We start from the raw sequence: 27,486 nt of genomic DNA on the forward strand, positions 1-27,486 counted from the left end.
AGCAAAAAGGCTATGTGCCAAACACAGCAGCAAAACTTTTTCAAGTAATACATTTTTTAATAGAAATTAGCTACAGAACAAAACCTCAAAGTTTCCAGAATCCACCTAAATCACCAACGTGGTTAGGAAAACATTAAAACCTGCCCACATCCCTGTAAATGACAAATCTAAATAAAAAGTAAACATACACGATTTCTAAGAATTTTCCTTTGAGCACGTTAAATAATAATAATGAAAACAACCTCTGCAAACACATTGTTTAGAGTAGGGGGTCAAAACAAATATGTGGGAAACCACCTTGTATACTCTTCCATATCCACCTTTTCCTAAGATGGCAAGCTCTTCAAATTCATTCAAGTAACGTGAAGTTTGTGCTTCAAAGCCTACTTCCCTTGATCTGAAAGTTAAACACAATCAATCAATCAATCCCCAAACATGAGAGAACCAAAATGTTCTAAGACAGACCATGTTCACTGTATTACTAGCCTGGCAAACCTCGTTTATCACTAAACTGTGATAATTTGGAAAGGATGAGCTAAAATGAAAGTTTTCATTCTCTATGAAGAAAACATTTGATAATAAGCTAATCAATAGCGTAATAGAGATATCAAGGGGATCATTAATTTTAAGTATTTTACCAGTAATCAGTATTCCAATTCGAAATTATTGTTTTAATAATTATTAAGTTAATATTATTATTTATTATTATTGTTTTAACAGGAATCCTAAGGACGACTAACAGGCAGGAGTTAAGTAGCTAAGCTCAGTGATAAGCTTACTTAAATTTCTTAATGATTCAGACCAGTTACAGATTTTAAACGAGCGTTTCCTACATACAGCCGAAATTCAGTGGTGCTCCCCTGACAGGGACTGGATGTCAGTGCTCTGAATTAAGGGTGGGGCTTATGGAATCCACATGGAATTGCGGGGGAAGGGTGGTCAAAGAGAGAATGAGAAATCTTACAAAATTTTTAGCAAATCTTAAAGTTTTTAATCTTACAATGTTTTTAATTTTCATAAACTACCCTAACTACGTTATTTTTAATCCCACTACTAATTTCTGATTAATTCAGGATTAATCCTTAATCCCGATTTCTTTTGGATCAGTTTACCCCTTGCATAGTCAAAAAAGTATTCAACACATACCTGATCTTCTGGATATGAGAATTATCCTCACAAGGACCCTAAAATCAAAAAGTTATTTTTAAAAAACATTTTGAAAATTTCATGGAATAAGGAATCTATCAAAACTCAATGTTAAGACTAGTATAGATGCTCAAAAGAATATTAAAAAAAAAAACACACCCACCCAATGGCTTTTTCAATATTACTTAAGAGTTTGCAATTGAAGACATTTTTCTCTTAACTAAAAGATCACCCGTGAAAAAGCTATATTCTTGCCATCCAAGGACAAAGCTGAGATTTACCAAGGAGCGCCACCGGCAAACAACGCCAGCTTCCCCTTCACATAAAAGCAGAAACTGACCACTGCTCCTGCGTCACCGTTCCAAGCCCCCAGCACCTTGTGCCTGTATGACTGCATGTGTCTCCCTGCTTCTGCCCTCAGTCCCCTCCTCTGTGTATTCTCAACACAGCAGCTGGGGAGAACCTGTTAAAGTCAGATTATGTCACTCCTGTGCTCAGAACCCTGCGACACTTCTCATTTTACTGAGTGAAAACCAAAGACATTAAAACGGTCTCCAGATCCATCTCCATCTGCCCCTCGGCCCTGCCTCTCCCCCCTTGCTTACTCCACCTCTGCCACTGGCTGCCTGTCAGCCTCACAAACAGGGCAGCACACAGCTGTTCCTCTGCCTGGAATGCTTTCCCTCTGCGTGATTCATTCCTCAACCTCAGCTCCTTGCTCCTGTCTCAGCGAGGTCCTACCTGCCACACCACACGGCCCCTCCCAACATTTTCTAATGCCCTTCACTGCTTTATGTTTCTCCTTAACACTTACCACCACCTAACACCCCATGTATTTTTCTTTTTCTCCTGTTTACTGCCCGCTTGTCAGAACATCGGCTCCCTGAGAGCAGGGACTTTTTTTTTTAATACAGCAGGTTCTCATTAGTTATCTATTTTATACCTATTAGTGTAGATATGTCAATCCCAATCTCCCAATTCATCCCACCACCACCCCCGCCCCAGGGCAGGGACTTTTATTTTGCTCACTGCCTGAACCCCAGCTCCTACAAGAGAGCCTAACACATAGCAGCCATTCGATAAACATATAATGTTGAATAAACCTATGTTATAATCAGGATTTCAGAATGCTTTAAAATACAGTTCTCTTGAAATGAAAATGTTTTTATCACACTCCAAGTATATTTCTTAGTGCTTACCTGACGAACTCTCTCCTTAGCTGACCTCATTAAGTGCATAATAGCTCTGCTGTGATGTAGCCTCAAGGAGCTAAACTCACCACTACACGCGAAGGATGACAGCAGCCCCATTTTGATAAAGGTCTGACAAAGTACTATAAAAAAATATGGAAAACAATTATTAGAAAGGCCATCAATGAGATGACAATTTTCAAGAAAACACAGAAAATAAAGAGTCATAATAATAGCCTCTATAAGAAAAAAGTTATGTTTACGCACGCATTACAGCTTGGGGGCTGATTCTCTGAAGAGATGGAATGATTGGTTACACTCGATCAGGGGCTCATCTGTTATTTCTTACCTGACACTCTACATTCTACAGTCATTTGTTTACCGTGCTTGGTCAGTCAGTAAAGTACTAAGTTCTGTTTTTAAAAAAGGCAAGAAAAAAAAAAAAAGGAGGGCGAGGGGTAGAATATATAAATAAATAAAAATTTAAAAGGCAGGAGTGGAAACAAATGATTAGAACTGACAACAAAAGTGAATACGAACTGCTGTTTTCAATTACGGAATATCCTTAACCAACACACAAAGAGCACATCTGAGATGTGTGTACAGACCAAATACCCGGGGGGGAAGTCAAGTCTTGAGTCACAAGACGAGGCTGCTCAGAAAAAGAAGTTTCTACGGTAGTGCTTGGTTTTTACTCGTTCAAGGAATACAGGTACTATAGAGAAAATTCTATGTGAAAAACTCTCCATTTAGATTGTCAACTAACTAAACCACATGAAAAACATTTACTTAAATATCCTTTATTTTGAACACCATGACACGAAGGAAGAAAGGAAACCAAAATTCACAGTCAGAAGAGGGAAACAGTACGTAAAAGGTAATAATGATATTAACACTCTCATTTCTCTTTAAAAAATAATCAACTTTTTATTAAAGTTCAGGCTTTAAAAAGGCTGTATATAAGGAATTTTAAAACATCTTAAAACCAGCAAGATTCACAGCTTTGCTTTAATCAGCAGCGAGATACTATATTAAAAGCATTATAGGACTTCCCTGGTGGCGCAGTGGTTAAGAATCCGCCTGCCAATGCAGGGGACATGGGTTCAATCCCTGGTCCGGGAAGGTCCCACATGCCACGGAGCAACTAAGCCCGTGAGCCGCAGCTACGGAAGCCAGCACACCTAGAGCTTGTGCTCTGCAACAAGAGAAGCCAGTGCAGTGAGAAGCCCGCGCACCGCAAGGAAGAGTAGCCCCTACTCGCCGCAACTAGAGAAAGCCCACATGCAGCAACAAAGACACAACGCAGCCAAAAATAAATAAATAAATTTATTTAAAAAAAAGCATTATAATCTGCTTCTCTATACCAGAAAATAATCCCCGGGTTTGGAACCTACAGAACACCCCCTTTTGTACGACCTACCCCCCCCAACACATATTCAAGAAAATAAGTGTATACTGGACAAATAACAATTTTTACCATTTCTTATATCCCATGAAGCTTATCAAAATAATTACCTTTAACTAAAAACATTATGTTCTTCTAAGATCACATAAAAATATCTGTAAATTTAAGGCTTTCTAACACCAAACAAGACTTGGGAAGACTTTTGGGAGAAAAGACACTTAGAATCTGTGGTGTGGGCTCCTCAAGAGTTCAGTCTATGAAGCTGAACCAGAAATGCCATAATCTGTAATTCTACTCATTTCTGTGCTTGGTCCTCAGACAAGTAACCGATGGCAGGAATAAACATTTTCAACCACTGTGATTATTTTGATCGTTGTCTCGGGCTACTGACACACAGCTCCACAGTTATAAAACTCTTATCATCTTCTGAGTGATGGGGGTATTAGGAGCATCTTTTGTCTTAATATTTGGTCTCTGACCTCAGTTCCTGACACAAGAGCTTCTCAGAGCCTTGGAGTCTCCAGCGATGAGTCTTTTTGTATGCTAATGAGATGACTGGTGGCTGGAGCCCCTAGGTCACTTCAGGATGGGGGCTGGTCCCCAGAAAGACCAAGCCTTGATTAGAAGCTGAGAACTTTCCACTTCACGCCCCCATCTTCCAGGGAGGGGAGAAGGGCTGGAGACTGAGTTAATAATCAAGCATACCAACGTGATGAAGCCTCAATAAAAAATCCCTAAAGGACTGGGTGGGTGGACACATCCACTTGCCAGGAGGGTGGGGAACCCAAACTCTGTGGGGACAGAAGGTAGAGCACTCTGGACCCTCAGGACCTCACCCTGTGTGCCTCTGCATCCTTTATCATATCCTTTATTATAATAAACTGGTAAGCATAAGTAAGTGTCTCGGGCTTCCCTGGTGGCGCAGTGGTTGAGAATCCGCCTGCCAATGAAGGGGACACAGGTTCGAGCCCTGGTCCGGGAAGATCCCACATGTCGCGGAGCAACTAAGCCCGTGCACCACAGCTACTGAGCCTGCGCTCTAGAGCCCACAAGCCACAACTACTGAAGCCCGCGTGCCTACTGCCTGTGCTCCACAACAAGAGAAACCACCGTAATGAGAAGCCCGCACACCGCAATGAAGAGTAGCCCCGGCTTGCCACAACTAGAGAAAGCCCACGCACAGCAACGAAGACCCAACACAGCCAAAATAAATAAATTAATTAATTTTTTTTAAAAAGTAAGTGTCTGCCTGAGTACTGTGAGCTGTTATAGCAAATTATCAAACCTGAGGAGGGGCACTGGGAACCCCCAATTTGGAGCCAAGTCAGACACAAGTGTGGGTAACCTGAGAACCTAGGGACCTCCTACTTTCGACTGGCATCTGAAATGAGGACAGTCTTGTAGGACTGAGCCCTTAACACGCCAGATCTGACACCAACTCCAGGGAGACAGTGTCGGAAGTGAATTGTAAGACACCCAGCTGGCGTCAGAAGAACTGGTCCGGGTGGGAGGAAAGCCCCACACATTTGGTGTCGGAAGTATTCAATGTGTAGAGGAAAACCGTTTCCTTCAACGACACAAAACACAACCGTTCAGGGCTCTGGGCAAAAACAAGTTCCGAATCAATACCTGGGATTTTCATGTACCTGTTCACCAACTAAACCGTAATAGATCTTCGAAAATTGCATGAATTATCACTTATAAATCAAAAAGAACTACCTTTTAAATACACACAATTTTGTGGTGATTAATCTTTTGCAGGGTCCCCAGGGAGGATATTCATAAGGAATTACCCAAAGGAAAACATAAAATAAATTTACAGGATGTACTACTAAGGCTTATTTCAAATTTTTATATACCAGCTGCTTCTCTGACAGCATTAAACAACAGAGTAACTTTACAAGTTTTATTTAGCAAGGTTAATGTATTCTTACTAACATTTAAACACCTGTCTTGAATGAAGCAGGTTTGGTTCGTGCACATGGCTCAAGTGTTCCAGCAGAGAAACCAGCAACAGCTGGTTTGCAACTGAAAAAGGGAAGGTCGGCTGCTGTAGGGGTCCTTTCAGCACCTGGAGTTCTGCGGGAACATCAGATTCTGCAAATTAAAAAAGGAAAAAAATTTTAAGAATGGTAAACATATCTCATAATGACAAAACAGCATATTCTAACTAGGAAAACACATTATTTAAATTTAAGGAAATAAAAAGCAAAACAGTAGTTACGGTGAGTGGGGTTAATCAAGACAGACATTCTGGAATTGAGTTTTGAGTTGAATTCTGGAAGGACTAGCAGAGAGATGCCAGTTCGGGAAGGGAGGAAGTGCTGGTTAGGGATGATGTGTACAAAGGTAGAAACAAATAAATATTCCAGCAAACAAGCAAGGAAGCAGGAACAGGATGGCTTCCTTCCTTCGAGAAGCAGAGAGAAAGAAGTTTGGCAGCAAAGAAAGGGAAAGGGAGGAAGAACAGAATCTTTACTCTGAGCTACACACTATGGACCAGGTGTTTTATATGCACAATTTCATCGAATCCTCCCGAAACGCCCTATGTTACCATTCCCATTTTACAGATGCAGACACTGATCTCATTGAGAGGTTAAGGAACAAGTTAGCAGGCAGATCAGACTGACTCCCAAGTCCATCCTCTTTCCACTGAACAAGACCAAGCGGACAGCTGAGTTGGCACTTAAAGCTGACAGTCGTTAAGTTCTCACGCACTGTTTAATACGTTATTTAACAGGCCAAAAACCCAATGCAGGAAACATGTTTGAGGAAACTGTTCTGGACACGTGATAGGTAGCCTGGAAGGAGACATGCAAGAGTCAACAAGAAGGGGCTTCCCTGGTGGCACAGTGGTTAAGAATCAGCCTGCCAATGCAGAGCACACAGGTTCGATCCCCGGTCCGGGAAGATCCCACATGCCGCGGAGCAACTAAGTCCGTGCGCCACAACTACTGAGCCTGCGCTCTGGAGCCCGTGAGCCACAACTACTGAGCCCACGCGCCACAACTACTGAGCCCACGCGCCACAACTACTGAGCCTGTGCTCTAGAGCCCGCGAACCTAGAGCCCATGCTCCGCAACAAGAGAAGCCACAGCAATGAGAAGCCCGCGCACGGCAACGAAGAGTAGCCCCCTCTCGCCGCAACGAGAGAAAGCCTGCGCGCAGCAATGAAGACCCAACACAGCCAAAAATGAACTTAAAAAATAAAATAAAATAAATTTAAAAAAAAAAGAGTCAACAAGAAGTCAGGGTGAGCCTATAAAGCAGGTAAGTGACAGAAACGTGGAGGAAAGGACAGGTCCCAGAGATACCAAGAAAGAAATGGATGGGTCAGGATTTAAAACACTAGGAATGAGAGGAAGGAGAGGTTAACAAGAGTGAAAACTGGTAAGAGGGGCTGTTGGAGGAAAGATGAGCTCAAACTCAGGAGCCGCTGACCCAGCTGGAAATGCCCTGTGGAGACAGAGCCCAGGTATCTTACACCTTCTCAAATCAGCCCCAGTCCAAACATTTTATTCCACGCTTCTCTATCAACTACTAAAGGTCCTGGAAGAGAGAGGTTTTCAAATCGAGACCTCATTCACCAATTCACCTCTCCGACCTGTAGGTGGCCCAAAAAAGACCTGCATAAATGGAGATGTGCTATTCATTTTAAATGAATACTTATTGCCTGAATATGAGAAAGAAAAAGAATGGAAAACGTGGCCATGTAAAAACTTCTCTATGTAAAGACATCTTAAAGTTAAAATATGAATCACAAAATCAGATACAGTACAGATACCTTTACTGTACATGACAAGAAAACGGGAATAAAATTTATATAGCACTCTTACAAGCTAGTAAGAAAATGAAGCACAGTTAAAATTCAAATAGGCTTAACAAAACTAGTGGGTAATGACATACATAGTAAAATAACCACAGTACAAGAGTTTGCCATCAGACTGGTAACTATTTAAAGCCTGGACTCCTTGGTATTGTTAAGGGCACAGAAAACTAGACACTTTCAAACACAAGGGGGTGTTTGCAACCTTTGACAATACACTGTAGAATTTCACGTGTGCAAAACTCTACTTTTGGAAATGTAAACCAAGGAAATAATTAAACAAAGCACAACAAATATACATGTACAAGGTGTTCAGGATAACAAAGTATTAAAAATTTGTTAAACAAGTTATACACATATAATAGAATACTATGTAGCTGTTATAAATGATGGTGTATAGAAAGATAATCATAAATAATCCTGTATCAAGTCAAAGAAGCAGGCCATAGACAGTAACACTAATGAAGCTGAGGGAGAGAGCTTCATACAAACCAATGCAACTTTTCTGGTTATCATTTTAGCAAAACATATCAAAACTGTTTTTAATATTTTTCTTTGACCCAACAAATCCTACTTCTGTGGGTCTATTCTAAAGAAATAATCAGATATTAACAAAGATTTATGTATACACATGTCAAACCCATCATTATTTCTAATGGTAAAAAAAAAGATAAATCTGTTTTCCACCAATACAGCGAAGATTAAATAAATGATGGTACAGAATGTGATGGTCTTAAAGTAACGTTCTTAAAGACTAATTTGTCACAAGAAAATGCTAATAGAAGTTCACATTTAAAAAGCAACATAAGGTAACCACTGGTGGTCCAGTGGTTAGGACTCTGAGCTTTCACTACCGGGGCCTGGGTTCAACCCCTGGTCAGGGAACTAAGATCCCACAAGCCGCAAGGCATGGCCAAAAAATAAAAATAAAAAAATAAAAAGCAACATAAAACTTTTACAATCACGATTTTAAAATATATTTATTCTATATCTATATAAATGTACACACACACAAAAAGAATGGAAACAGACCGAAATCTCTGCCCCCTGTGTTTTCAATGAAAGAGGCTACAAAAAGAAATTACAGTGAGCAGCTGTTTTATAGTCTGCCTTTTTTTTTTTTTTTTTTTTTTTTTTTATGTGGTACGTGGGCCTCTCACTGTTGTGGCCTCTCCCGTTGCAGAGCACAGGCTCCGGACGCGCAGGCTCAGCAGCCATGGCTCACGGGCCCAGCCGCTCCGCGGCATGTGGGATCTTCCCAGACGGGGCGTCCCCTGCACCGGCAGGCGGACTCCCAACCACTGCGCCACCAGGGAAGCCCTAGTCTGCCTTTTTGATCCTTAATATCTAGGCATCTACCTGGCATACAGCAACTCTCAGGAAATATTTGCAAATGAATACACCAAATTATTAGCAGTGAGTTCTCCTCAGAGATGTGAATATATACACTTTCCCCTCTTCTTCCTTTATGCCTTTAAATTTTGCACATGACTTCTCTAAATTTTTATCTTATCTGGACGACGAAATCAGACAGAAATCTTGAATCCATTCAGAATACCTTTCTTTGACAAACAGTTTTAAGTGCAAAATTCACCCAAAAAATTGTCTCTAGCTAAGCCAAAATGCAATGTTTGTATATTTAAATGACAAACAGTAATCTCTGGGCAATGAGATTATGGTTTTCCTAATTTTCTGCTTCATGCTTTTCCACATTTTTAACATACTCTGTAACGTGAAAAAAATTTTTAAGTACTGAATTGTCAACAGTGGTGAGATTTTTTTGGGAGGGTTTTCTGCTTCTACACTTTCCTTTTTTTTTTTTTTTTTTTTTTTTTGCGGTACGCGGGCCTCTCACTGTTGTGGCCTCTCCCGTTGCGGAGCACAGGCTCCGGACGCGCAGGCTCAGCGGCCATGGCTCACGGGCCCAGCCGCTCCGCGGCACGTGGGATCTTCCCGGGCCGGGGCACGAACCCGTGTCCCCTGCATCGGCAGGGGGACTCTCAACCACTGCGCCACCAGGGAAACCCTACACTTTCCTATTTTTTTTTTTTTTTTTCTGTACGCGGGCCTCTCACTGTTGTGGCCTCTCCCGCCGCCGAGCACAGGCTCCCGACGTTCAGGCTCAGCGGCCATGGCTCACGGGCCCAGCCGCTCCGCGGCATGCGGGATCCTCCCGGACCGGGGCACGAACCCGTGTCCCCTGCACTGGCAGGCGGACTCTCAACCACTGCGCCACCAGGGAAGCCCCACTTTCCTATTTTTATACTCTCCTATTTTCTACAATGAGAAAATCTACTTTTTAATAAAAAACAAAAAAGAATGGTTGCTCAGTGGAGTCAACTGAACCTAACAAATCAAGAAAATGACAACTTTAAAAAGACCAAAGGACAGACACCCAAATGCAGGAAGGAGTAAAACTGAAAGGAAATGAAGGCTGAGGCTAAAAGCTTCCCATTTCACAGTTCTGGTCAAGAGAAAAGGAAGAGGTTAAGTGGCTAAAAGGAAAGGTGAGGTCAAGTTCTCTTATTAAAGAGTAGGAAATGGTATCTAAACCCGATGTGCATTAGAGTTCTAGAATTCTGCCAAGAAGGAGGGGAGTAAAACAAACAGGAAAGGGATGAACTGATTCAACCTCCTGAGGGAAGTATGATCCAAATGGTCCATTATTAAATTAAAGAACCTGTAGAATTAATCTGAGGTAAAAACATTTGTGTCAGATGAAAGAAGGCAAATGAATGAGTCTGACAATGGGCTTACTGTCGGCCCTCCTTCTAACGCTGTGCTGTTCCACAGGAAAAAAAAACATGCAGAAACTCTGATCAAAGGCTGATGTTGGCTCCAGGAGACTCCCTACAGGATGAGTTGCTAAGAACACAGGTGTTACTTACATCTAGGTTGCAACTTTTCTGACACTACCATTGGCGGGCAGAGTGACCTCCTCACATCAATACAGACGACAGTCGAGAAATCGTCTACCTACTGTTTGAAGTCTAGAAATGAAACTACATTTCTCACAGACCTAACTTTTCATATAAAAAGATAAAGTATGTTTGGACACTCTGGGCTTCTTTGGAAGAAAAGGCAATACGTAAATGCAGCAGTATTATTAGTAACCAGAGGAGGAAATTTTTAGAAGCTTATCGACGATCACTCCTCCCTTCAAGAATAATCTTCGGTTTGCAGAAAACCTTATCACAATGTTACAGAACAGACAGACTTGCCTGTTTACCGCTGGGACTTCTATGACATAATGCTTTACGCATCATTGAGCTGCTATAACATGACACGCGGAAAAAATCAGTTTGCCCATTAAAAAGTAGTTAGCTTACAACTGTCCTGTGCTAAGGGCCTACTTAAATTGCCCTCACAGTCTGTTTTTGTTTCTCTTTAAGATCAAGAATTGTAGGTAGTAATAAGGATGAAAATCAAAGAATTTAAGGAATAAATTAAGACCTTTTCGACTCGGCTTGCACCTTTAAATCCCTACAACATGTTAATATTTGTTTCATCCTTCAACTTAACGTGTATTCTCTGTAATCATTCTATTCGAACTACCACATAGTAAAAACCTCCTTGAACCAATGTATTCATTTTTTATGGCACAATTTTATTTTAAAAGTGGCCATACAGGGACTTCCCTGGTGGTCCAGTGGTAAAGAATCCACCTTACAATGCAAGGAACGTGGGTTCAATCCTCGGACAGGGAACTAAGATCCCACGTGCCGCAGGGTAACTAAGCCCGCGTGCCTCAACTAGAGCCCACGGAACCCTGGAGCCTGTGTGCTACAACTGGAGAGAAAAAACCCACACGCCACAACTAGAGAGAAGCCCACGTGCCGCAACAAGAAGATCCCATATGCCGCAACTAAGACCCGACGCACCCAAAAAATTAATTAATTAAAGTCCATACACACTACTATATATAAAATAGGTAAACAACAAGGACCTACTGTATAGCACAGGGAACTATACTCAACATCTTGTAATAACCTATAATAGAAAAGAAACTGAAAAAGAATATATATGTATAACTGAACCACTTTGCTATACACCTGAAACTAACACAACATTGTAAATTAACTATAATTCAATTTTTTTTAAGTGTTCATCCACTAAGCAAAAAAAAAAACGACCACATTCTGAGAACTTGGGATATTTGTTGCTACTGGGTTACAGAATATCGATACCTATACTACCACCATCAATATATTTACTTTTTAAATACATGCTTTCCCCACTCCCCTATTTTTAGTTGTCCAATATCTAAACTGAGCAGACGTTACATACCAGACTCTCTCGATTTTGGCCCCTATTTAATCTTAGTTCTGCTCATAATTATATGCTGTAATGCTCACTCCCAATTCTTATGTTGATGTCTGCAAGGGCTTAGCCAACTACAAATGTTACAGGGTAGACTGTCCACATGAAACCTCCCTCCCTTCTGATACCAACTGCAAGTCTGGAAAAGTTCTCCAAATCACGCTCATGTTCAATTAAAAAAAAAATTTCTTTTTGCCAAAACAACTGGTTGCAGCTAAAGAGCCAATTGCACTTTCATTAAAACATTAGATACTCTGAACTCGTTAGACTCAATGCTGTAAGTACCTCTCGTTTTATGAATAACTTGACTGACTTTGCCGACTTAGCCCTATCTCCTAGAAACCAAAAGCCTCAAGAAAACTCGGGCGTTTTTTTTTTTAACCGAAGAGGATGATGTCCATACTGCCTCACTATGAGAAGTCTTTAGCTACGCGATTAGTGAAGCAAAAGACAAGAGACGCTACAAATTAAAACTCTTAACCCAAACTGTTCTGCGCATAGGGTCTGCAGAGTTCCATTCCAGTAGTTTACAAAGTTCAAGCTCATCGCCCGACAACACCCCGGGGCTCAGGTGCTGGAAAACAGTCCAGCACGTCCGCAGCCCCGAGTCCACAGAGGAAATACAGAAATGTAAACGATCGACCGAGCTGCAGACACCTGTTTCAACACGAGTTCACCTAACCCAGACGGCCCGCCCGCCGCCCCCATACGGCACCGCTGGGTCCCGGTTCAAGCCCGGATCCAGACGAATTTGTCCAGGTCCTGGGCCGAACCTCGCAGCTACCTGCCCGCCCCGGGAATGAAGGTGGACGGGGGCGGGGAGGGCCGCCGCCGCCGCATTCCGGGTCCCTCACCATCATACTTGGGGTCCGAGCCCTCGGCCGGGAAGTCGATGGCAGGCGGCGCAGGCACAGCCCCTGCCGCGTCGCCCTCCGCCTCGCGCTCTCGGGCCCCCAAGATACCCCCCAGCATCGCCCGCCGCGCGCGGGCTGCAAGCTAGCCCTCCCGCCACCCAAGCACCGCCTCCCTATTTACTCCCAGCTGCCGCCACCGGATCCGGAAGTAGCCCCTCGGAAGGCGGAAGACCTGCCCGCCCCCCGGGCGCTTGAGGGGGCGGACCCTGCCGCATGCCACCGCCCCGCCCCTTCCCCTTCGAGGAGGGCTGCTGGTCCAGTGTCGGCGCACGCCAGGTGCTGGCGCGTGGTGGGCTTCTCTGCTGGCGGCGGCTGGCGCGGCGTTGCGGGAGGAATTGGGTGGCCCCCACGTGGGGTCAACCCCGGCCTTTACTCCCTGCGGTTAAGCCCCACTATCCTCGAGACCTGAACACCCGACGAGTCAGCGCTCTCACTTCTCACGCCAAGACTCGGGTGCTAGTGTAAGAATCGGATGTCTGCAGGGACGCTGATCCAAATGTTTACTTTTTGCGGATACAGCGGTGACTGTTCATTTGTCATTTATTTTTTTTTTAAAAATCAAAAGCATCTGCAAGACTCGTCTCAAGGAGAACTGAACGTATTTTGGTGAACCGTTAGGCCACAGCAAAACGGGAAATGCCAAATAGATTCCAGAGTGAATCAGCCTAATAAAAATTCCGCTGGTTTTGAGACGACTTTCACAAACCTGAGACAGGCTTTTCGAAGTGATCCCATGGCCACACTGGACCCAACGGTGGTTTGAAGCCATTGGCTGCAAAAATCCTCTTTGCCCTCTGGCGATGTCTCTGAAGACTTGGTCGCTGACACAATGCTGTTGGAAGTTGATTCTTAGATCGCAGATCAGATAACATAGCTGGAATAAAAAGCGTTTGGGGGAGTTCCCTGGCGGTCCAGTGGTTAGGACTTGGCGCTTTCACTGCCCTGGCCTAAATTCCATCCCTGGTTGGGAAACTAAGCTCCCGCAAGCAACGTGGCTCGGCCAAAAAAAAAAAAAGCCTTTCAGATTTGGGGCCTCAGCCACAGTGCGATGTGCAAAAATGGTATTGTTTAAGAATTTTATTTGAACTTCTCTGGTGGCACAGTGGTTGAGAGTCTGCCTGCCAATGCAGGGGACACGGGTTCGAGCCGTGGTCTGGGAGGATCCCCCATGCTGCGGAGCATCTAAGCCTGTGTGCCACAACTACTGAGCCTGCACTCTAGAGCCTGCAAGCAGCAACTACTGAGCCCATGTGCCACAACTACTGAAGCCCGTGCACCTAGAGCCCGTGCTCCACAACAAGAGAGGCCACTGCAATGAAAAGCCCGTGCACCACAGTGAGGAGTGGCCCCTGCTCACCGCAACTAGAGAAAGCCCACGCGCAGCAACGAAGACCCAACGCACCCAAAAATAAATGAATAAATATTTTTTTAAAGAATTTTATTAAAAAAAAAAAAAAAGAATTTTATTTGATGGGACTCCCCTGGTGGTGCAGTGGTTAAAAGTCCATCTGCCAATGCAGGGGACATGGGTTCGAGCCCTGGTCTGGGAAGATCCCACATGCCACAGAACAACTAAACCCGTGCGCCACGACTACTGAGCCCAAGTGCCACAACTGCTGAAGCCAGCGTGCCTAGAGGCCGTGCTCCGCAGCAGGAGAAGCCACCACAATGAGAAGCCCGCACACCGCAACGAAGACCCAACACAGCCAAAAATTAATTAATTAATTATTTTTTTTAAAAAGATTTAGCTTAAAAAGTTATTAATTGCAACACTAATTATAATACCCCAAACAGGCAATATAACTGGTTAAATAAATTACAAATATCAATACAATGGCACACTTTGCAACCATTAAAAATATTGGTATGCATTATCTGGTTCTCACCACTTTTCCACCACCACCAGGATGGAGGAAAAAAAAAAACAAACTCTTTCTGGTCAGAATAGAATGAAAGAAATCTTTCTAGAAGATGACCTGCAATTTATAGTTAAAAGCTTTAAATAAGCATACTCTTCCACCTATATATATAGGTGTATATCCAAAGGAAATAGAGTGGTTAAAAAAGATAAATACAAGAATGTCCATCAAAGTGTAATTTATAATTTAAAAAGCACTGAAATAATCCAAATTCCAAATAGAAGAGCAATTAGGGTACATCCCTGCAAGGAAACCACATGTAGGCAAAAATTGGAAGAAAAAAAGCACGTTCCTCTCTTGGCTTCCATAATATCACACAATTTTAGTTTTTCTCTATTTTACTGGCCCTTCATCTCAATATCCCCTTCTGGATCCTCCTTCTCCAAATGTGTAATTCTGTAGGGCTCTTGTCATGTCACTCCAAATTCTGTCAGGAGATAACCACGTGCACCGCTATCACTTTACATACCATCTATAACCTGACAACTCCCAAATGTATCTCTGCAACACAGACTTGTTCTCTTGGATGGCTTAAAAGCATCTCAAATTTGTCCGAACGTGAACTCTTGATATTCCTCCTAAAACTTCTTTTCTACTACCCTTCTCCATCCATTTAAATTAGCACACAATCCACCCACTTGTCCAAGCCTGAAACCTGAGAGTCAACTTTTATTCCATATCCAGAATATATCCAGGCTGCCTACAAATTAATAAAAAAATAAATAGGGCTTCCCTGGTGGCGCAGTAGTTGGGAGTCCGCCTGCCGATGCAGGGGACACGGGTTCATGCCCCGGCCCGGGAGGATACCACATGCCGCGGAGCGGCTGGGCCCGTGAGCCATGGCCGCTGAGCCTGCGCGTCTGGAGCCTGTGCTCCGCAACGGGAGAGGCCACAACAGTGAGAGGTCCGCGTAACGCAAAAAAAAAAATTAAATAAATAATAAATAGAAACATGATACATATAAAGATGCAATATTAAACATACAGGTAACCAAAAAGGAACCCCTAATGGCCAATAAACATAGGAAAAGATACAAACATTTCACTAGTTACAGGTAAGTGTAAGTTAAACAATGAAATATCATTTCAAACTATCATTTGCAAAAATTGGAGTTTTTGATACCGAGAGTTGATGAGGATACGGAGAAAAGGAACCATCATACATCGCTAAAGAGTTATTTAGGGATATTGAGTGAAGCTGAAATGGTGCATACCCAATATCCAGTAGTTAATTCCCCTCTTGGGGACTTCCCTGGCTAAGACTCCACGCTCCCAATGCAGGGGGCCCGGGTTCGATCCCTGGTTGGGGAACTCGATCCCACGTGCCGCAACTAAGACCCGGCACAGCCAAATAAATAATAAATAAATTTTAAAATATATTCTAAAGATAATAATTCCCCTCTTGGTTCCCTTTAGACACCCCTATCTGTGCCTAAGGATATGTGTATAAAGATACTTATTGCAACATTGTTTGTAAAAACAAATACAAAAATAGCCTAATAGCCATCAGTAGGGAAATAAACATATGCAAATAAATATTATAGAAAAGCTAGAATGAATCAACTAGATATACTTGTCTTATCATGGACATTTAAAACAACACAGTGGGGAATTCCTTGGCGGTCCAGTGGTTAGGACTCTGCGATTTCACTGCCAAGGGCATGGGTTCAATCCCTGGTCAGGGAACTAAGATCCTGCAAGTCATGCAGTGTGGCCAAAAATTAATTAATTAATTAATTAAAACACAGTGAAAGTTGCAGAAGCCTTATTTTATATGCATAATAATGTTTACTGAGAACTGTGTCAGCCTCATGCACACAGTTCTATGTGCTTTTACAAATATTAACTCATATATATATACAAATATTAACTCATATATATACAAATATTAACTCACATATATCATATATGTGTAACTGAATCACTTTGCTGTACAGCAGAAATTAACACACACTGTAAATCAACTATACTTCGATAAAATAAAACAACATTTTTAAAGGCCATTTCACTGTTCTGACAAGCCGGCTGCTTCAGGAAGGTAGGGGACATGGTAAGACCAGAGAATTTCATGAGCATAGATCCACTGCTACACTTCACTTGCTGGAAAGTGAGTTCCTTGATCAGAAGCTGTGTAGAATACCATTTCAGTGGATAAAGCATTCTGTAAGTCCAGATGGTCGTTTTGGCAGAATAATTGCATGCAGGGAAGGCAAATCTCTACCCACAGTAAGTGTCTAGTCCAGTAAGAACAAAATACTGCCCCTTCCATGATGGAAGTGGTCTAATATAATCAACCTGCCACCAGGTAGCTGGCTGATTACCCCGAGGGAATGGTGCCATATTGGGGGTTCAGTGTTGGTCCCGGCTGATGGCTGATTGGGCCCTCAGCAGTGGCTGTAGTCTTGGTGAGTGGAAGCCCATGTTGCTGAGCCCACCCATAACCTCCATTCCTGCCACCATGGTCACTTTGCCCATTGGGTGATTACAGGGGCAACTGGGGGAAAAGGCTGACTGGTATCCACAGAATGGTTCATCTTATTGACTTGATTATTAAAATCCTTTGCTGAGGGACTTCCCTGGAGGTCCAGTGGTTAGGACACCACTCTTCCACTGCAGGGGGCGAGGGTTCAATCCCTGGTCAGAGAACTAAGATCCCACATGCCACACAGTGCGGCCTTATTTAAAAAAAAAAATCCTTTGCTGAGTATTCACTTGGGACGAAAATATCTTCACCTTTGTCACCCATCCAGGGACGTGTATCCACATATCTCTTCCCCAGACTTCCCTGTCATCAATTATAGACTTGCATTCCTTCCAAGTCCCTGACCGTACAACCAAACCATTGGCCACATCCCATGAATCGGTGTATAATCACATCTGGCCACTTCTCCTCACAAGCAAAATGAATACCAGATACATTGCTCAAAGTTCTGCTCTGTGGGAGGATTTCCCTTCACCATGTCCTTCAGGGATGTCCCAGAGAGGGGCCATGGTGCTACAGCTGCCCACTTGTGGGTGGTGCCTGCATACTCTGCAGAAACATCTGGAAACCAGGCCCAAGTCTTCCCTTCCTTTGTATATGCTCTGATCATAGGCAACTCTCCATAAGGCCATACTCGTAGGCGTGGAGAAAGAGGGTATTGTAGCAGGAGTGGGAACCGTGAACATTTGAGCCACTTCTTCATGTAAATTATGTGTGCCTTCAGGGTCTGCCTGGGCATGATTTCACTTCCATTTGGTGATGCAGTGCTTCTGCACATGCCCAACTTTATGGCTTGTTCGGTCAAAGAACACCCAGTTCATGATAAACCATTCAGGTAAATAAGATGTAGGATCTTACTTCCCCGCCCAGGTATCGAACCCATGCCCCCTGCACTGGAAGCACGGAGTCTTAACCACTGGACGACTGGATCCTTGGGAAGTCCCAAGGATCTCTTCTTTCAAGGCAGACACAGAGCTTCCACGTCAGTTAAAATCAAATCTGTAAAAGCTCATCCTTTTCTTTCCCCTTTGTCCAGTGACATTAGGAGTCACCAGTCAATCTCATTATACTTGTTAATTTAACAAAATGTTTTAAGGTATCATATACAAGGTCACCCAGATCCTTGCTTCTTATAAGCGTTTGATTAAGAGTATCCAGTGGTGATATTTTCTGTATCTCTTTTGCCACATCACGCCATGTACCTCTAGAAATAGAGTCACTACTCTTTGCCGCATCTATTTCGAGGCGAGAATGAAGACCATTCTCAGCAATCAGACGGTCGACATTCCAGAAAATGTCGACATTACTCTGAAGGGACGCACAGTTATTGTGAAGGGCCCCAGAGGCACCCAGCAGAGGGACTTCAATCACATCAGTGGAGAACTCGGTCTCCTTGGAAAGAAAAAGAAGAGGCTCCGGGTTGACACATGGTGGGAGAATAGAAAGGAACTGGTGACTGTTCGTACTATCTGTAGTCATGTACAGAACGTGATCAAGGGTGTTACACTGGGCTTCAGTTACAAGACGAGTTCTGCGTATGCTCATTTACCCATCCATGTTGTTATTCAGGAAAATGGTTCTCTTGTAGAAATCCAAGATTTTGGGAGTGAAAAATACATCTGCAGGGTTCGGATGAGGCCAGGTGTTGCTTGTTCAGTATCTCATGCCCGGAAAGATGAGTTGATTCTTGAAGGAAACGACATTGAACTTGTGTCAAATTCAGCTGCCTTGATTCAGCAAAAGCCACAACAGTTAAAAACAAGGATATCAGAACATTTTTGGATGGTATCTATGTTTCTGAAAAAAGAACAGTTCAACAGGTTGATGAATAAGTTCTGAGTGATCCAGCTACAGAAACTGCAAGAGGCCAGACTCATATGTGATATTTTTTAAATGAATACAATCTCTTTTGACTTGGGCAATTTTTCTTAAACTGATTATCCTTTCCAACTATTTGGCCAGTAAGCAGTTAAATAAATTCGAGTGTGGTAAGAACAATAACAGAAGGAATGAGTGTTTTTTTTTTTTTAGAAAGACTTAATGGAAGAAGTGGCTTGAAGGAATAGCAAGGGTATTTCAGGCAAGAGGAACATGGGTACTGGTGACAGGCAACACTGTGGTTGTTCATTATTGGATGAAGAACTTTGAGAGATGTCCTGAAGGTATCTGTAATTTTGCAGAGGCACGAATTTGAATATTTGTGAGGCAAGTGCCTGAGTCACAGTAACTTTGTGTGAAAAAGCAGCTGAGAAGTGATACAGTCTTAGTAAGACTTAGGAAAATTAGAAGATGGAGTTAATTTATATTCGTGATAAACATAGTTCCTGTGGCCCAAGGTTCTCTCAGTTTTACCCTAATTTCAGCCATTTACTCCTATGTCCTAGGCCTTGATATCTAAAAAAAAAACTTATAACCCTTCCATAATCTCTTCATCCCATGTGTCATGCTTCAGATACACTACCATACTAGACTATCTTAACTCAATAGGATTGCCTGTAAACCTCTTCCTTGATAGAAACTCCAACCTTATGATTTCTCGGGCAAAACATAACATTCAAGTTTGATTTCTCTTACATACTATGTGTCTAGCCTATCAGAAAAATCTGTGGGCTGTCCTTCAAAGTAAGGTTTATTCAAGGAATAAGCAAGAAAAAATAAAACCTATTTGGAACATAAAAAGAAAAAAAAAGATAGGAAAAAGAAATAGTCACTAGTCTTTCAACCTAATTTAATTAGAGAGCCAATTCCAGAAAGCCCAGAGCCAACTCAGAAAACTCACCCTTAAGTTTCCTCTCCTCTAGAACAACTCCTGGTATCAAAATCTGTGTAGTCAGTGTTCTCCAGAGAAAAAGAACGAATGGGATGTGTGAAGAGGGGGAAGTGGTGGGAGGGAGTGGGGGTGATGGTATGATGAATTGGGAGATTGGGATTGACATATATACACTAATATGTATAAAATAGATAACTAATAAGAACCTGCTGTATAAAATAAAATAAAATAAAATTCAAAAAACATTTTTTAAAAAAGAAATTGTCTCATGCAATTATGGAGGCTGGCAACTCCAAACTTTGCAGAGTTCACTGGTATGCTGGAGACCTAGGGAAGAAATGATGTTTTGATGCGTCTGAAGGTTCAAGTCAATCTTTTTGCTCTATTCAGGCCTTCGACTCTTTGGGTGAGGCCCACTTAGATTATGGAGGGCCAGCTGCTTTATTCAAAGTCCACTGATTTAAATGTTAATCTCACCCCAAAACACTCTAATAGAAACATCTAGAATAATGTTTGACCAACTATCTGGGCACCATGGCCCAGACAAGTTGACACATAAGACAAGTGAGACACTGAGATAGGAAGGGTGTGGGGCAAAGGAGGGGGTGAGGAAGCACATCAGATTTCAGGACCAGAGGAAACCTGCCTGAAGAGGCCTCTTTTGAGCTGTCACTTGAATTATAAGAAGGCATCGTCAGTATTAGGACCCAGGAGGTGTCCCGAGAGAGAAAGAAAGTACAAACACTTTAGTACGTTTCAAAGAAAGAAGGAGACCAGGAGAAAGAAACAGGAGTGGCAAGAGAACTGGTTACCTGTTGTGATGGGTCAGCCTTTCCACTGCACTTAGAAGAAAATTCAGAGTCCTCTGTAAGGCCCACAGGGCCTTTCAAGAGCTACCCCAGCCTTCCTTTTCAGTCTTCAGTCGTGCCACTCTCACGGCAGCCTCTGGGACCAGGCCGATGAGCAAGACCCATGACTTACGCATTCATGAGGGAGGGACAGAGCAGAGATTGTTCTCAAGGTCACAGTTTCTGGAGCAGGGACAGGGTCACACAAGAAGTAGGACGGAAATCTCAGTAACTGAACAATTGGCGATTGGCTGCATAGATGGCCTTCACCACCTCCTCCACCTATATTGCATGGACAGTATAGCTTTTTCTTCATGGTGAGGCGAAGAGGAACTCTCTAAAGAGATGGAAATTTCTTTGTGGCAGGGGTGGGGATCGCAGAGTGGGGGCTGGCATCCCGGAGGAAGGCTCCCTCTTTTGGGCAGTGTAGGCGTGCGTCTGTGTACATCTAGGTGTGTATGTCTGTGTGTGTGCACAAATGCCTACCCAGTCTCTCCTTTACCCCCCCATCACTAAGCCCCCCAATGTGAAGCCTTCCCACCAATATCCACATGGACTTCAAAGTCACCTCTCAGTTATGCGGGAGAGATCAGTAACCTCAGAGGATGTCCCTCCTAGCTACCTTTATCAATCATCCTGTTACATAAATAATTATGGTTGCCCAACAGGAGGTAAGTGCTATAAACCTTAATAGAATCAGTGGTATAGCCATACATGTTTGGAAGTAATGAGATGGGGAGAGGTAGAAATTTCTCATCTGTATGGTGGGGAGTTAGAAGATACTGTCTCAATTGCATGGATCAGTAAACAGATATTTATATTATAGAAGATAACTAATAAGGTGCTTAGTATAATGTGTACAACTGGGGGTTGTATACATTTTATCATCTTTCCTGAGTACTTACTCATCTGATGTTAAGGAAGTTGTCCAAGTGGCGCATTGGGATCCAGTCTTCTCCAGTTTGTCTCCAATTCTACCGTGTCACTAATTCCTCTATTTTTACCACAACAGCCCCAGCCACCTGTTGGCATCTAGTAATGACAGATGAGAGTGAGAGTTTGGAAGAGGGTACCACACGTTGGTAGCTGGCCTACAGGATTGCCCCCCAATGATCTCTGCTTCCTGGTCTTCACACCCTTTTCAAGCCCCACTCACACCGTACTAAGGTTGGTTCGTATGACCGTTAGCATATGGAGAATTGATGGTCTGAGATGTCCAAGGTGAGTTTAAAAGATACTGTGACTTCCACCTTGCCTCTCTCCCTCATCTCTCATTCTGCGGGAGACACGCTGCCGTGTTGTGAGCAAGGCCCAGGTGATGAGCATCTGCGCCTGCCAGCGACACAGAAGCGTGTTTGGAACAGATTCTTCTTCCCCAGCAGGACCCTGAAATGACTGCAGCCCAGGACAACTGCTGGATGGCAACCTCAGGAAAGACTGAGCTAGGACCACTAAGCTTTGCTACTCTCAGATTCTTGACCCTCAGAAACTGTGCGAAAGGGGCTTCCCTGGTGGCGCAGTGGTTGAGAATCTGCCTGCCAATGCAGGGGACATGCGTTCGAACCCTGGTCTGGGAAGATCCCACATACCATGGAGCAATTGGGCCCATGAGCCACAACTACTGAGCCTGCACATCTGGAGCCTGTGCTCCACAACAAGAGAGGCCGCGTTAGCGAGAGGCCCGCGCACCGCGATGAAGAGTGGCCCACGCTCGCCGAAACTAGAGAAAGCCCGCGCACAGAAACGAAGACACAACACAGCCATAAATAAGTAAATAAAATTAAAAAAAAAAAGAAACTGTGCGAGAAAATAACTGCTTGCTTGTGGGTAATTCATTACACAGCAATAATAAATACATATGCTTAACTAGATTTCCAGCTTCTTATCAGGGTGAGAAACGGCCTAAGCCAATGCCTTGTAAAGATCCTGTTGATCTGACTGGTTACCAGTCAACCACTGTGATGTCATCAGGATTATAACCTCACTTAATAGGGTCCTGGCAACCGTGGAATGGCAAGTCCCAAATGAATAGCGACTTCTTTTGGGTGAGCATATCTATTTCGCCTTTCCTCTTTACTTTCCCAAATAAGGTGATCTTACTCCCTTAGCCAAAAAGGATCCCTGTGGGTGCTTTAAGTCCCCATCTGTCTGCATTAACTTGGACTCTGTATCCAGTAGCCTGGAAATACCTGAGTATTGCTCTTTGTAACCCAGTGTATGGCTCCCCGAGTAAATTAAAGGGTCAGAGGTCTTTTTGGGAAGGATTTGGAAAATCACTGCTGTGTACATTTTTTTTTTTTTTTTTTTTTTTTTGCTGTGTACATTTGCTGTGGATCCGGCTTCTCTTTTACTGAATGGGTGTTTTGGATCTGAGAACTGGCTCAGGTGGGGAAGCTGGGAAGGAGATTGTGACTTTCCACTGGGTCAGCTGACTTCAGTCTTCTGCAATCCAGATTATATATATATATATACACACACACACATGTATGTATTTGATTACATATATTATGCCTTTGTTGACCACCTATCTATCTAGTCCAATGTCCTATCAGCCGTCTCCATGGATCCCTGCAAGTCAGGTGCCCCTATCTGTCATTCTGACCCTGCTTCCCTCTACAGCAATCATGCCCACATTGCTTCGAATGGGTAGGTGCTGCCACCCAGCCTCTGTCACTCCAGGATCCCATTACTAGAGAGCCCAGTTCTGTAACAGCATCCCCTATTGTCGGCCCTGGCCTACACATCCCACTGGGCATCACCGAGTTTCTCAGCAAAGCTGGTGGTGCCCCCACCTTTCATGGCCTTGGTAAACAGAGTGTCCTCCGGGTCTTCTTATGAAATATATTCCGCTAGGAGCATCCGTTCTAACAGGTTCACTTCCCTGAGCCTGTTGATCTCTTCCTTCATCTATGGAAGTCATATTATCTTGACTTCACTCAATGTGTCTCACTTCTCTTGCCAAGTACCATCCATATGGTGTATCAGAAGCAGTCCACTCAGGGCCCTTGACCAAGTGTTAGACCTATATTATGGGAGAGTGAGCCCATATCTACAAACCCTTCCTTAACCCCACTCCCGCCCCTTGATCTAGCTCATTGGGATCCATTTTGAGGCTTATTTAAAGTTCCTGCTAGTATATATTAGCATGGTCCTGCAAGCTCATTCCATTCCTCCCTTAGCAAGCCTGCAACACTTCCCCAAGTAGGCCATACTGAGGCCTAATTTTATTTTATTTAAAAATTTTATTTATTTATTTAGGCTGTGCCGCATGGCATGTAGGATCTTAGTTCCCCAACCAGGGATTGAACCCGCTCCCCCTGCATTGGAAGCCTAGAGTCTTAACTACTGGACCACCAGGGAAGTCCCTGGGGCCTAATTTTAGGGATTGGTCTAGCGGCTATGGGGCAGATCCTGGAAAATGCATTGTCTTGTAGGGTACCTGCCTCATTTGAAGTTTCTGCGTAGTCTTCAGATTGGAGGGTGGGAGTTGGCCACTTCTACAGGCCCCAAAGGTTCAGAGGAGTCTGAAGTTCTACCACTGGTTCTCATCCCCAGTTCCCTCTCAGAGCCCAGACTATGGTGTTGGGGATTAACCATGGCTGAGGAGTTGACCATTTCTAAAGATCAGCTCATTTTAAGTGAGCCTGAGCCTGGCCCTCAGAACGAACGGTCTGCTGTCTGACTGCAGGTGGTGGTTACAACAGGCTCCTAAGCAGGTCCACGGGCTTTGCTGTATATTGATGACGGATTGACCAGAGGCAGTCATTTTCCCTCTTTCAAGCATCAGTGGCCACCTAATTTCAGTTTAAAAGATTACTATTTCCCCCACGTCCTCAATCACCAGAGAGATTGCATAAGCCAATGCAGCCCCATCTACCTCTCTCCCACCCAGCTCCCCCAAGGGGAGGGTCATCACACAGCTGTCAGCATCCCAGCTACCACCTGAAATCCTATCCTTAGACTCTGCTTCTTAGGACCATTCCTGGTACCGACTCTCTAAGCTGGACCACCGAGAAGCAGGGCTTGAGACAGAATTCAGATGCATAGGACACATCGAGGGAGTGTTAAAGGGAATGCAGGGAGGGAGAGGGCAGGGAAGAGTTAGGCAAGGAGGTAGTCTCAGTGGGAGATGAGCTTCCTTCCGTTTCCATTGGCTCTGGAATGTAAACCGCATCACAAGACTGGTCACTAATTGAGGCAAGGTCTTTCTGAACCCTTGCGTTGGTGAACCATTGGTGTAGACTGAAAGGGGGGAGGGTAGGTGGGCTTAGCCTCCCCAGAAGGCAGCTCCCCATCAGCCAAGAACAGTTGTCAGAAGGGGGCAGCTGTGGGTTATTAGCGACTAACATATATAACAGCTGGGAAGAGAATTCGTGAGTCAGCCAGCAAAGCGGATCTAGATGGGGCATTAACAGAACCCACCACAGGCTCCCTCATTATCTGGAGGGCTTTGAAAAATCTAATTTATTCCTCTTTGACACCTTCTGCTCTTTGATCGTGTGATCACCTGGCTTGGGAGGTGGCGCACTTGGTGTCAGTTTACCTCTCGCCTAAAGACAGTTTTGGTCAAGGCAACTGGCTAAGTAATTAGTGTAGGTCCCACAGCTTGTAAGAACAGAGGCAGAGTGAAATCTTCTCCCAACAGCGTTCACTTTGGTTTCCTCTGGTCTGGAGGAAAACGAATTTCTGGGGCAAAAGCCAAAGACCCAGCTGTTTGAAGGCAGGGACTTCCTAATGTCCTTTGTTAACTACTCTATTTATGTCATGAGTTTGCACTGAAGTGGCCCCAAAATTCTTTAGAGGAAAAGGGCCTCTATGTTTGCTTTCAAAGCACGGAGGAAGGAGCAGAGGGCTGTGTAACAACCCCTCCCCTCCAAAAACTTCTGTTCTGGAGAGAATGCCAAGGGATTTTTTTTTTTTTTTTAATCTCTTTTCCTACTCTACTGTATTAAGACGTTGACTGCAGGGGCAGTTTGTCAATAGGATATGAAATGGAAACTGATATTAGAAGCCAAACTTCTCATGTGACTTCCAAAGGAAGCATTTTGAAATAACCACAAAGCTCAGGTGACTGTTAGGCATTTGACTCCTTAATTCCTTCTTATTCTGTATTTAATCACCTGCGAGTCATTTGGAAAAGGCAAGCAAATTACTGGATCCATCCCTATGGCTATTCTGTTCTTCCAAGTCTCTTATTAGTGTTGCCAGGACTGTGCAGGTGAAATTTCATAACCATTCTTCATCAGGAAATAAATTGTGGTGTTAATCCCAAAAGTGGGTCCTGAATTTTGGAGGTTTGGAATTCACCTTTTCCTTTTTGGTTTTCTCAGACAACTTCAGTGTTCTGCTCCAAACGCACAACTGCTATTTCATCACTTCAGTGATTTCTTTCCATAATAGTGAAATTAGCACTACTTTAAAAGATATAGGGGGAGCAATAAGATTCTGATGGCGGCTTCATGGAAGAACAGACACAGGCAGGATTTCTATAAGCAGAAGTAGGAGTGGGGTGTTTGTAGGAAAAAGGAGGTTATGGCTGGGACACAAAAGAGGAGAGAGAACTGTAGGCCTTCAATGCCAGGTAAAGGAGTTGAGATTTTTCCGTGGGCCAAGAAAGTAGCTAAAAGCTCTTCGGAGGGGACCCACATCTGACATGTGTCTTTGAAAGATCATCCTGGCCGCAGCGTGGAAACTGAAAGAGAGTGGAGTGACGGTAAGGAGACTGTGGGAAGGCGAGGGGCGAGACTAGGAAGGTTGCCCCGGGAGGGCGGGGATTACAGCCCGTGGGTAGGTCGGGTGGGTGTGACCTGGTGTAAGGGGTTAGGTCAGGAAAGGAGAGAGAAGAGAGACAGAGGGAGGACTCGGTCAGTGCGGGAGAGTGCCACGTCCCTAATCAAAGCAGGGAACCCCACAGAGAGGAGCAGGGTCGTGGCGGAGGGGAGATGCCACGATCAATCAATTCGTTCTCTGCTCGACCTCGCGGTGGAGACATCCAATAAGCGGCTGGAAATATGGATCTGGCCCTCCGGAGCAAGAGCCAGTCTTGCTCCGGAAGTATGGTCTGGCCCTCCGTTGCAAGAGCAATGCTCGGATCTGAGATGAGATCTTGACGGGATAGGCGAGAGTCTGACTTTTCTGGAGCCGGGTTTCTCCGCTTCCAGTAACAGTTGTCGAAGTCTGATGGCGCGCTGGAGCACCGCTGGGTCCGGTGTTCTTCAAGGCCGGGTCTCTAGGCCGAGGGGCGTCTCCCGGAGCCGTGTCCATTTGGGGGGGCCAGGTGTCCCGCGTGGGCCGTGCACCCGCGCGGGCTGGACTGAGCGCACACGCCGCAGGGCTGTCTCGGCCCTCTCGTCGCGGCCGCCGAGGGCCGCGCGGTCGGATCCAGCCGGCCGCTGGGGAAAGACCTCACCCGCCCGCGCCGTACAGCTCGGCTCCACCAATCAGCGCGCTCCTTCCGCGGCCGACCAGCGCTCCAGAGACGCGCGGGCCAGCCTGCGCCCGCGGCGCTTTGGCGATGGCCCCTCCCGCGCTAGCCCGGCTACTTAGCTGCGCGCTGCGCCTCTTGTGCGACGGCCCCTGGGCGGCGGCGCGTGCGGGCGCGGCCTTGGCGCGCCCCCTGGCGGCCCGGCGGGGTGCTGCGGGCGCGGCGCTGACCCGGAGGCGGCGG

The 27,486-nt window shown here is 44.4% G+C and overlaps 2 protein-coding genes across 6 annotated transcripts in view; one reads left to right on the plus strand and one right to left on the minus strand.

Annotated features, from left to right (window-relative positions):
* The window catches only part of EIF2AK1 (eukaryotic translation initiation factor 2 alpha kinase 1), a 31,372-nt gene extending 18,431 nt beyond the window's left edge, over positions 1-12,941 (minus strand). For 2 of the 5 annotated variants that reach the window (XM_032603951.1, XM_032603950.1), the window contains exons 1-5: positions 12,742-12,941; positions 5,680-5,838; positions 2,346-2,479; positions 1,147-1,184; positions 298-397 (exon numbers count right to left, since the gene is read on the minus strand). In XM_032603951.1, coding sequence (XP_032459842.1) covers positions 298-397; positions 1,147-1,184; positions 2,346-2,479; positions 5,680-5,838; positions 12,742-12,859 — 549 coding nt within the window. In that variant the 5' untranslated portion in view covers positions 12,860-12,941. Of the gene's footprint in view, positions 1-297; positions 398-1,146; positions 1,185-2,345; positions 2,480-5,679; positions 5,839-12,671 lie in introns of all 5 variants that reach the window. The other 3 variants (XM_032603954.1, XM_032603953.1, XM_032603952.1) reach the window with 2 other exon arrangements.
* Positions 12,942-18,424: 5,483 nt separating this feature from the next.
* On the plus strand, positions 18,425-19,033 carry LOC116739566 (60S ribosomal protein L9-like). The gene is given in 2 exon segments (XM_032603968.1): positions 18,425-18,941; positions 18,944-19,033. Coding segments are annotated over 2 exon segments (579 nt in total). The 5' UTR covers positions 18,425-18,452.
* The last annotated feature ends 8,453 nt before the right edge of the window (positions 19,034-27,486 follow it).

The sequence above is a fragment of the Phocoena sinus genome, chromosome 15 (assembly GCF_008692025.1).
Source record: "Phocoena sinus isolate mPhoSin1 chromosome 15, mPhoSin1.pri, whole genome shotgun sequence".
Classification (NCBI taxonomy): domain Eukaryota; kingdom Metazoa; phylum Chordata; class Mammalia; order Artiodactyla; family Phocoenidae; genus Phocoena; species Phocoena sinus.